We start from the raw sequence: 12,289 nt of genomic DNA, 5'->3' as shown, positions 1-12,289 counted from the left end.
CCATTCTATTTATTTATTTCTAAAAAGTATTTATATTATCTCACAAACATCAGGGCTGTGAACAATAACATAAAAACATTTAAAAGCAATACAAAACTCATTAAAATGACTAGCTACTCAAGAAATATTTTAAACAGCTGCATAGGCCTGTCAGCCCAAAAAAATCTTTTGAAAGTCAAAAGCAAGGATGCCTGCCGAATCTCTGCTGAAAGAGCATTCCATTGCATGCGATTGGCAATGTTAGATGCCTGACTTCTGGCTGAGGCCTCTGTAACACAGGAGACAACTAACAGCACTTCTCTGGATGATCTTAGTGATCGGACTGGGATGGGCACAGGCAGTTCTTAATGTATCCTGGATCCACGTGTTCAGGCCTTTGTATATCAACACAGGAGCCTTCAATCTGGCCCGGCAGGATATGGGAAGCCAGTGCAGATGTTTTAACATAGGCGCAGAGCTTGGAAAAGTTACTTTTTTGAACTACAATTCCCACCAGCCCAATCTAGTGGCTATGCTGGCTGGGGCTGATGGGAGTTGTAGTTCAAAAAAGTAACTTTTCCAAGCTCTGCATAGGCGTTACATGCTGTCAGCTTACATATGGTGTAGAAGCTGTTGTAGCTCATTGATTAAACTAGACATTACACAGCATGTGGAAATAATGGTCTCCAACATTTGTTATTTCAGTGAGAAGGAACTAGAATATCTCCTAATGACACAAACCAAAGCCATGTTGTCTATATTTCTGCATTCCTTCATATAGTACTACCTTGCATATTTTGTATTATGCCTTAGGTTTTGATATTTCACCTCTATATTTTTAGGTGAAAGAACTAAATGAATCTAAATGAACTAATAAATCATTTAGATACTAAATGATGGAAGTGGAAAAAGATATGGTTCTTTGTTGTTTCTGTGTAATGCTTTTACATAGCCAGTCTTCAAGGCATGCAGAATGAATGCTTGTTCCACAAAGCCTACTAATTAGCCAAGGTCCCAATAGTAGCTAGTTGCTTATAATAATAATGGAACAGTGAGCCTGTGGGTGTCAATGGAATTTCTTTCTAGGTAGCAGGACTGGAGACTGTGGGAGAAAGACTGGTGGCAAATGTGAAGGACAGAGTGTTGACAAAGGCGAAGAATGTTTAAGAACATTTAATATCAACTATAAAGTAATCAAGTATTGATGGCCAGAGATGAGTTAACCATGGAAGAAAGTGGGCCCCAGTGAAGACATTGAGATATAAAACTCCCCCCAAACCTAGAAGCAAATTGGAGATCTACAGTCACCGCTTATGTTGAAACAGTGAGTGCACCACCATAATCCAGTCTCTACAACACATTACAGCCTATCTGGCCAGTAGTGCTTGTGTGAATGTACGTATGGTTAGGGCAGAGCTTGGAAAAGTTACTTTTTTGAACTACAACTCCTATCAACCCAATCCAGTGACCATGCTGGCTGGGGCTGATGGGAGTTGTAGTTCAAAAAAAGTAACTTTTCCAAGCTCTGGGTTAGGGATATTGGCAGTGGCAGCTGGTGGCTCCATGCCAATGGGGCAGTGGAACCTGCTCTTTCAAAGAGCTGTCTAAGGTGCTGAAGCAGGAGGTAAAGACCATTGAGAAATCATGGTATAGTTAACTTACAGTACAAGGGTATACATGTCTACTCGGAAGTAAGTCCCTTAGTGTTTTATGGAGATTACTTCCAGGTAAGTGAGTACAGGATGGCAGCCTAGGCTTTGATTTATGCTTGGCATTAGAAAAAAACAGGGTTCTTGTGCCTTTAACATCTGCATGGCAAGCTGAAATTCAACAGGTCAAGCCTCTTCTAGCTTGGAAATACCATTAGGGGAAAGCTTCACCATTACTTCTCTCTAAAGTTGTGTTATGCCACTCCTTCATGACAGCCATTTTGTGACTGGTGCCCCCAGCAATGTCTCAAAACTTTTAATACGCCCTCTGGTTGAAAAAGGTTGGCAGCCCCTGGTCTAGGTGTACCCAGTTGTGTGCACATGTAGGTCAGGATTCAAAAAGTTACTTCAGGAGTGCCCAAGACATCACCCACATCCAGCAAGATATTTAACTAACACACACACACACACACACACACACACTTTCTCTCTCTCACTCACACACTCACACACACTCTCACACACACTCTCACACACTCTCACACACACTCTCACACACACTCTCACACACACTCTCACACACACTCTCACACACACTCTCACACACACACTCTCACACACACACTCTCACACACACACGTTATGATTCTAGTTATAGCTGGTGAGTGAAGTAATGTCAGGTTGGCAGTAATTTCCACAGTAATGAGAGTACTTTTTGCAACCTTACGGCAGATTGTGTTAAGAAAATTGCCTTCAAATAGATGATTTAGGCGTTTTTGCTTGTTTGGACAGAACATTATACATGTCCCAAGCCACAGACCTAAGTGTGACAAGTTTATGGCAACCTTAAGTTCTGCAACTGTGTTCATGGTCAGCCAGCAAGAATTGTTGAGCATTCTCCACAAAGCAAAATAAGCTAGTGCATGTTTAAAACTAAACATCTAAAATAGTCCTGCATATCAAGCCTAAAATTATGCAATGTTTCGAAAACTGAAACAAAAGAAATTTAAAGCAACTCACCAATAAAATCAAATTTCTCATCATCCATGCATATGCCATAACATCGAGGGAAGAAACAGTTTGGGTTGGCTGACACATACCATGGCAAATTCCTCATGTGCAAACAAAGTCCAATCTTTAAATAAAATAAGGACATTTCCTGTGGTTGTTGTTTTAACACACACACATAAGTCAAAAGAAAAAGGCAGAATTATGTGATTCTGAGAAAGCAACTCTGCCTGCGCCCGCAGTGCATAAAGACAATGTACACTGTCAAGCTACTCATCCAGAGAAGAGCCTTCATTTTTTAAATTACATTTTTAACCTGCTTTTTCTCAGAGGAGCTCAGAGTGGCTGACATGTCATTTCCATCCAGATAGTTTACACAGCCAGACTTACTTTGTTTCAGCAGGATAATGATAGGGGTGTCAGACAAACACCTCCCCTGTGCTGAGGAGCAAGCAGGGTTATAGGTGACCATACCCCCGTCCCAAGCCATGCATTCAGGATAGGGATATCAGAGTATTCCAACAAAAATGGACAGGGAAGCAGAAATTGTTGCAGTTTGTGTGTTTGTGGTCAGAAACAGAAATCAGTCAAGCGAATATGCTTGGTATTCATTCACATTGTTGTTCATATTTTTAAGTTCACAAATGATACATAATTATTTTTTTAACATTGCTCTGACATTTCCTTCACAATATGTAAGTAAACATAAATAATTTCCTAGGTTGCGTAACTTATGCTAAATAGCAGAGAGTGAGACAAATAATGTAATATTTGGTGGGAAAAGAACTGCAGAAACAGGGCTGAATGTGACAAATACAGGTCAGCATGGATATTGCTGCCTTCTTACAAGCCTAAGCATGCATGAGAAAGACCCTTCCATGCCTACCAATAATGCACCAATTATCCACGTAAGGATGAATCCTTCACCAATAGCAATCCCCTGTTGTGTGGAGGAGCTCTAGGTGTACATGCCTAGGACCCCTTCTCATGTGTGGCAAGCATGTGCCCAGCACATTCATCAACAGTGGGAGGCAGGATAGTCGATCCTGATCCCTGAACCCAGCCTTCTGTGATATCCCAAGGAAGACCCAGATGAGAAAGAGACACAAGCTGCTTCACTCACAGGGGAACCAAAAAATCTGACTGTACTAGTCCAGATGTTTAAATGACACACATACACACAAAAACATCTAGGCCATTTATTCTGGTTCACTGGCAACCCTACAGTCAATTAAGTTTAGAGATATTCAGTAAAGAACAGGTGACATAAAGGAGCAACAGGATTCTACCTAATCTTAGAGAACTGCTCACTCATGGTTGATTCACACGGCGACTTAATGTGAGATTGGTGCTACTTGCATCCCCATTTAATTGACATGGTTCACATGACTTTGCAGGCAAAGAGAAGCTAGGATGTAGTTTTTCCCTTTAAATCCGCAGTAAACCAATCCAGGGATAATGCAAAAAGTGAAGGAAAAACAGCCTGTGCTTCGCAGCATTACTCCATGTAGGTGCTTTGCTCCGATGTTTTTTGCTGGAGGGTGGATCGTCACCTTCAGATACTCCCGTTTCTCTGCCCACTAAACTCTCCATGAATTCAATTTTCTTCTTGGCTGTTCAAACAGCCACTTCCAACTCACATCAGGAGGAAGTGATTTGTTACTGGTGCATAATACTACTATCACTGACACACCAAACTCTTTCCACCCTAACTCCCTCAGGCTTTGCAAAAGCAAAGCTGAACTACCCCTGCGACTTTCCCACACAGCGCCACCAATCTGCAGGAAGGAAGTGAATGTTGGGCTGCGAAGCTTGTGGTGGTGGCAGCAGCAATGCCCTGGCACAATAGAAATGAGGCAGCCCAGAGTGCATAACAACTAACAACTTGCATAACACATGCATAACGCATGCTGATCTCGATCTCTCTCTCTCACCCCCCCCCATCATCTGTTCTTTTCCCAGAGATCAGCAATAATCGAAAGAGAAAAGGGAAACTTCAGGGTTGGACCAACAGTTAAGACTTTGCTTTCCGGGCAAGGCCAAGGGAAAAGGAGTGGAGAGAGAGCAGGCAGAACAGGAGGAGGAGGGGAATAATAATTGGCCTTACACTGCGGAAGAGAAAGGCAAGTTCTGGCTCCACATAGAGCTACTATCCCGAGATTGTTATAAAATAATCCTGTGCATTGTGCAAGTGATGTGACAGAAGGCGTGCACACACACACACACACTCTTCCACTAAAAATTGAATTTCATAAGTACTTAATAAAAAAAGGGTTTTGCTATAAATATGTCAGGAGGAAATGAAACTGACAGAAAAAAGTTTTTCATGTCAATTGCATCCCCAAGCTCTCCCAGCTTCAGTCTGCAATTGACAAGAAACAATGAAATAAAAAACCCTCCTCTTCTCCATTAGCAATACTCCGAAGGGAGTAAACATGTAGATTTGAGTGTGGGACCACAAGGAAACAGTGATACTAAACCTTTCCAAAACAGTGGATTGGCCACCAGCTTGGATGGCTTGAAAAGAAGATTAGACAAATTCATGGAGGACAGGGCTATCAATGGCTACTAGCCATGATGGCTGTGCTCTGCCACCCTAGTCAGAGGCAGCATGCTTCTGAAAACCAGTTGCCGGAAGCCTCAGGAGGGGAGAGTGTTCTTGCACTCGGGTCCTGCTTGCGGGCTTCCCCCAGGCACCTGGTTGGCCACTGTGAGAACAGGATGCTGGACTAGATGGGCCACTGGCCTGATCCAGCAGGCTCTTCTTATGTTCTTATGGAAGATAGTGGAAAACACCGAATTGGAAGATAGTGTGAACATTCCAAATCTATCGTGATGGATAAAGCTGTGTCTTTAATCCGTTGTTTAGCTCCCATGTGAACCAGCCCTCAGTCTGGGCTAGTTCCTCACTCACAAGTGGCTCAATAGTGAGGAGGCAGACCAGAGTCAGCAGCTTATAAGATTTAGCAGAATCCTATTGGACATTTATGTCACTTGATACTTGCTGAATTGGTAGCTACAATGTACCCTCTGGCAATCTGCAGTGGTGGTGGTATGACACAGCAGTGAGAAAGCCAATAGCTCCTTCCTCTGACAACACTGTAGTACTGCATGCAAGCCACCAGTTTCCAAGCTAGAGTCCCAGATCAAGACCCAACTTATACATGGTTCTGAAATCAGTGTTGTAAAGAAATCAACTTTTATTTAGGCAAGTGGGATTTTCTATACAAGGAAAGCAGTCTTGTAGCAAGATTTGTGCTTTACGTACCTTTCTATCTCTCACATTGGTTATTTTAAAAATTCCAAAAATCCACCCATTTTGTCAGACACTGACAACAACAAGTTCAGCCTTGTTGATGATTAGGGAACAAAGAAAGTCATAATCGTCTGACCTTTGTTTTCTTAAAGTGATTATTACTGATCAACATTGTTTACAAGAAAAAAACCTGGTAAGAACCTCTTCTTTCATCCCATTAAGAACGATTGGGTACTATTCAATACTAGTCCCACTCAGAATAGGCCCATTAAAATTAAATGACTAACTTTGGTTCATTTATTTCAATGAGTCTACTCTGAGTAGGATTAACACTGAATACCACCCATTGTATTCTTCCACCTACATACTTGCAGAGCACAAACTAAAATGGAATGGCCATTTGTCATCCCCCACTCCATTCCACTTTATCCTTGCAGCACCTTAGATGTCAAAAGGTACTTCCTGTTAACCAGCCCTTCCCATTGAGAGTGTGTCTTGGTCTAATTCCTTCCTCTGCATCGTCAAAACATGCTTTTGGCCTGGACAGCACCACTTCCTAGACTGAGGGGATGATGCTGAACAGGAGAAAAACAGAGCACAAGGCAAAACTTGTTAGCTAGCAGGCTCTCTCCAATCCTATTAGGAAATAAGAAATCGCCTTGTAGGCCTGTGCAGCAGTTCCCAATCTTTTTCCTTACAGACCCCTTGAAAATTGCTGTCAGTCTTGGCAAATCACTTAATGATTTTTCTGTCTATTGTAGCAATTGTAATTGGCTGTGCTAGGTGCCACATGATTCTTTATTGTATTTTTATTGCTTCTTTAATTTCTTATATATTGCATTTTATTGTATTGCAATTTGAATTCTATGGAATGCAAATTTTAATACAATAAAATGCAGATAAAAGAAATGAAAGAAGCAGTAAAAATACAATTAAAAACCAACATGAATACTTAATGTGGTTATGCCTCAGACCACCTGAATGAAGCTCATGGACCACTGGTGGTCCACGGATCACAGTTTGAGAACTCCTGTTCTAGGGTAATATTCCACTTTCTGACAGGATAGTGTCTGCTAGGTTGGTTCTTCAAGCTCCAATTTGGAATATGATGCCATGGTTGCCAAGGATGGGATACCACACTGGCTCCCAGGCAGCTTGAATTTAGGGAGTCTAGCATACCAGGCTGAAGAAGGTGCCCACTACTGTGCTGATAGGTTAGCCTTCCCACTGTTTACAATGCTTACTTTGGTTGTAAAGGAGCCAGTTCTCGCATAATGGTTCAGCATCTGATCAATGTGGAGATTATAGTAATCAACCGCATCCTTTTTTATAGTCCAGTAAAAGGAGGTTTCTTCATTTCTTACCAACCTAGACTGGCCCAAAGAAGATTGTATTATGATTCCACCTAGAAAACGCTATCTAATTCACCCATCCTATTTAGCTACTCATCTGCTTTACAGTCAAAACAGAAAACATTATTTCATTGTAGGGGGCCTCCTATTTGTGCAGTATCTAAAAAGCAAGTCAGTGATCATTTGAGGTTATACTGTTTATACACTCCAACTACCATTTTTCCTATGAATCAAATCAGTTAATTTGCCCCATACAGATGGAACTTGTGAGTTTTTTCCATTTAAGCACCCACACAATTTTGCTGCTATTAAAAAAATCATTATTAAGGAATTCATTTCTTTTGGACTGTCCTTCTCAGTCCAATGAAACAAAATCAGCATTCAGCTAAATCCCAATAGCTTCCATTTGACCAGAAAACTTGCCTCATGGTAACTGGTCCGTGAAAGCTGTTCTACTTAACCAAAGTGTCATGTCATAGCTAGACTGAAAACATGGTTGCAGAGGCGGTGAGTCAGATTCACTGCAGAGATTAGCCCCATTCAACTATTCAGTGACTCATGCAATTAGGGGGAGAGTGGGTTACACTAGCTACCCCTGCCCTGCCATTGTGTCCCCTTTTCCTGGCCCTGCAGCCCTCCACACTTTGGATCTGAAGAGAGAAGCCTTCTCCACATGGGTAGGTTCCCTGCATGATTTAGAACACTACAGCAATTATGTGGAGGTAAAGTGCCCAAGAAGGATACAGGGTGGTCACAGTCAATGAATATGTATTCTTAGGCTGCTAACCTTAGGCACATATGCCTAGGAGTGCCACTGAGCGCAGCATGACTTTGGAATAAATGCACAAGACTGTGCTGTAAAGCACAGCTTGGGAATCAGTAATTATATATTGGTGGGCCAAACTACATGTGGCATTAGAGATATGCTTATACAAGCATGTTTAATCTAGCCATTTTTATCTTGGAGAAAAAGCAGGTGGAGACCCTAATTTGGAGCCTGCTTCCAATCCAGCTCATAGCCTCACATTGGTTTTCTGTTGCAGAGTGACCTCTACTGCGCTGCAATTTGCCCCCAAAGGTGCTATTTGTACCACCACAGCTTTTTCTCCAAAATAAGCATATCTAGGTGAAACATACTGATTTAAGCATGTGACAAATGTCACATGTAGCTTGGCCCCATATTTTGGGGCACATTAGCATGCCATGAGAGAATTGTCAGTATGCCATGAGTATTGAAGTAATTAAAGTTTCTTATGAAGTTGGCGCACCCATCCGTAGAGAAGGATCCTTACTATATCTCTCCATGATTAGCTGTGCTGGCTTTGCAGGCTTGGGGGAATACCAAGTTTGCAGAAGTACAAAACATCTTGGGGGCCATTCAGAAGAGGGGAAACCCTCAAAAACAGCCCAATAAGGACTGGGCATGCTCCACAGCCATGGAATGTTATCTAACTTTGGAGGGATACATGGAAAACCAGGGGAAGGAGAATGGAATCCTGAGCAGCACTCCATACTGCAACATTTTGTTGGTGTTCCCATGATATTTGACAAGGATTCCTGAACCTGAACATCATCAGAACAGTTGCTACTTCAGTAATCTTACCATTATATCATGGATGTCATATGAATTGTTAAGATGACTTTCCTCTTCACGCAAGGCCGTTTTGCTTTCTTTAAGAAAAGCATGCAAAATAACAGAACAGGAATCAGTATGTTGCGTTCAAAGAAGTCAAAAGGCAAATTAAACTAAAAATAACTGCTATGAATAATATAATACTGCAAGATTCAACTATCCCAAGGTATGGTCTGAAGGCACATGAGGCTACCACCTTGCTGAAGCTAAGCAGGTCTGGGTCTGGTCAGTGCCTGGATGGGAGAATGCCTGGGAGCTGCATGGATGCCTCCTTAGGTTTTATGATGAAAGGAAGGTGGAATATAAATGTAATAAATAAATAATAATAAATAAACTAATATTGATACATCAGCTGCTGGACCAGGTGTGTAAATTAGTTGGAACCACATCTCTGAAAGTGCCTCAAATAATGTTCCCATCTCAGATGGAGTTAAAGAGTAAATATCAAATAAAGGCTCATGCATTAGTCCAATGCCAAGGCCATACTGAGCAGCCATGCCCCTAGCAGTGCATGCACCAACTAGGTATGCCTCCTGGCATCCAAGCAGGAATGCAGCACTTGCATGTACCCCATAATCTGGAACCCTGATCACACATGAAGCTTTTGTGCATATAGCTGTATACACAATCATGTGGAAGATTTTGTGCATATAGCTGTATACATTAAGGCTCTTTTCCTGCAGATCTTCATGTTGTACACACACAAGCCAGGGGACAGCACAGCACTAATTAGCACATTTGCCTTCAGGGGTGTGGTTTATGCATGAGTCAAATTTATGAATAGAGCTAAAGTGTATGGCAAATCTTTACTAAAGATTTTACTAGAAAAATGGGGGGGGGGAGAGAGACAGTGCTTAATCTGAAAAACCCACCAGGCCCAAGCACCAGGCCCATGGGATTCAGTCTTAGAATGTGTGCAAACGTTTTAAGCTAGTGCAGTCTGTTTTCTCCCAGTACTGAATGACCACCATGCACTTCTTTGCTTCTGGGATGAAAATGCAGGTTTTCACATTTGACTGAATGTGTGAAATTCCTTCCTTTCTTTCCATTAATAACATGCACATAAAGATATGCCCTGTCCATAAGCTCTTTTTTTTAGTTGAGCTAAACCAGCCTTTCACTTTCCAAACAGCTGCACATTTCAGTATGCTATGAGTTAGAATGCATGTGAGCATTCTGTGACATCACAGTAGCTAAAGCAATAACCAGAGTGTTCTTGCACTCGGGTCCTGCTTGCGGGCTTCCCCCAGGCACCTGGTTGGTCACTGTGAGAACAGGATGCTGGACTAGATGGGCCACTGGCCTGATCCAGCAGGCTCTTCTTATGTTCTTATGTTCAAGGGAGACTTGAAGACAGATGACGGCCAGCTCTTGGCTGAGAGAAAAAAATAAGTATGCAAAAGCATGTGGAGATGTTATATGGACTTCAAAGAATTCACCCTTTTTCTATGAGAACCAAGTATAACCATTAAATACTTCCAACATACGAACACTCTCTTCTTTTCCTAAAATCAAAGTAGAGACGTAGAAATGTACATGTTTATTTTATCCCAACTTCTATGTAGATGAAAAGCAAGGGAAAAAAACATTTAAAAGAGTAACAACATTTAATGGGCTCTTACCTGTTTTGCCAACTTGATCACGCTCTGTTTCATTCCCATCATCTTTACGGTCTGGAATGTCAGTTTTAAGGGTGTGCTTTTTTTCCACCCATCCTCTCTTCTTTAAAGCTGAGCGGATTACCGGGTAAGGTCCACAGATGGTAAAAATTCTCTTTTCCTAAAATTACAGGCAAATACCTTTCAGGGACAAAGCTGGCAAGGTGTGGGAGATCCACGGATTTAGGAATTAGCATCCTCTCCGACTTCCGGGAAGGGTGACTTAGCCTGTGCCTGCTTTTGAGACGGGCTCCTGCCTCAAAAGAAGCTTATTCAGATATATCAGTCAGTTTTTTCTTTTTTTTTTGACTGATTAAACTTCTCCCGGGTAGGGAGAAACGAAGAGATTAACCTCAAAGCCTATTTTTGTTGGGACGACCAGATCTCATTAATTTATGGGACGAGGTCCAGCCGACGAAGGTGGGACGGATTTTCAACAGCAAGCTCTATCTGATAAAGCGAACGTTCACCTTATCTTCTAAGAGAGAACGCACTAACAGGCAAGCACCCTTCTTTCTATATTTTTCTTTTATTTGACTTAAATTGTTGCTGTTTAAAAGAGATTTGCCAGATTGATCGGTTTTTGACATCTCACTGGGGAGCCATAACTTCTCTCTGCTACGCACTAATTAATAGCTTATCTCTGTTTTTGTTGCAAAAAGCTGTCCTGGATTTGCATTCTAAAGATATACACAGAAGAGGGATTTCTATTCCAGATTTTTATTTTGAAGAATATTATATTGTCTGAGACTACTCTCTTTTTGGTCTATTTTTTTTTTTGACGAATCTGTTTCCTGACGACTGCCATTAATTGTTTCGATCCTGGGAACTGCATTTTGTTTACTTAACTATGGAGAGATAAGGCTGTCTGCTCTGTTTATACTGTGATGTCACCAAGTTTGGAGTATTAACCCAATTGTTGCTGAAATAAGAAGTGGTTTTCCTATATTTTTCTTTTAAAATGGCAATTAAGAAAGTGGCTGAGAATCTGGAAATAACTATGTTTCAGAAAATAATGGATGAGATTGAGATAACGAAACAAAACCTGCGACAGGGTTGTAAGGAGCTGAAAATTGAATTGAGTAAAATGACGCAGGAGATTAAAGATATAGGGGTCCCTGTGAGAGAGGTGACCCTGGAAGGGGTCCCTGTGAGAGAGGAGACCCCGGAGATTGGAACAAACGTGGAACAGGAAAAAGATTTGGAGTCTATGGACTTTAGAAATAAAATCTATTGTTTGGAGACACAGGAGATTAAAGACATAGGGGTCCTTGTGAGAGAGGAGACCCTGGAGACTGGAACAGGGGTCCCTGTGAGAGAGGAGACCCTGGAGACTGGAACAGGGGTCCCTGTGAGAGAGGAGACCCCGGAGATTGGAACAAACGTGGAACAGGAAAAAGATTTGGAGTCTATGGACTTTAGAAATAAAATCTATTGTTTGGAACTCAATGTTATCTCTGAAGAAATTAATGAAGATTCTAGAGATAAAGTTATCAATGGCATGGATAATCTTCTGGACTGGAATGATGTGATGGAGCCCAATATAGAGAAAATCTATGGAATTAACTGCAGCCATGTGACAATGGAAAAACTTTCAAGAGATGACCCAGTGTATTTTGAAAAAAAGAACAGAGATATGATTTTACAGCAGTATTTCAGCAACCTATTCAGAATGGATGGCAAGAAAATATTTGGGATAGAGGTAATTCCCATCAGACTCTTACTATATGACTATGGCTTTGACAGCAAGATTA

General features: G+C 41.5%; 1 protein-coding gene across 1 annotated transcript in view; it reads right to left on the bottom strand.

The window, feature by feature from the left end:
• TTLL8 (tubulin tyrosine ligase like 8) overlaps positions 1-12,289 on the bottom strand; it is a 46,188-nt gene that overhangs the window by 21,407 nt on the left and 12,492 nt on the right. Inside the window, exons 4-7 of the mRNA XM_061582759.1 lie at positions 10,500-10,656; positions 8,848-8,915; positions 7,137-7,265; positions 2,649-2,763 (exon numbers count right to left, since the gene is read on the bottom strand). Coding sequence (XP_061438743.1) covers positions 2,649-2,763; positions 7,137-7,265; positions 8,848-8,915; positions 10,500-10,656 — 469 coding nt within the window. The remainder of the gene's footprint in view (positions 1-2,648; positions 2,764-7,136; positions 7,266-8,847; positions 8,916-10,499; positions 10,657-12,289) is intronic.

The sequence above is a fragment of the Rhineura floridana genome, chromosome 8 (genome assembly GCF_030035675.1).
Source record: "Rhineura floridana isolate rRhiFlo1 chromosome 8, rRhiFlo1.hap2, whole genome shotgun sequence".
Taxonomy (NCBI): Eukaryota; Metazoa; Chordata; class Lepidosauria; order Squamata; family Rhineuridae; genus Rhineura; species Rhineura floridana.
Note: the sequence above shows the minus strand (reverse complement) of the source record. Positions and strands in the feature narration are given on the sequence as shown.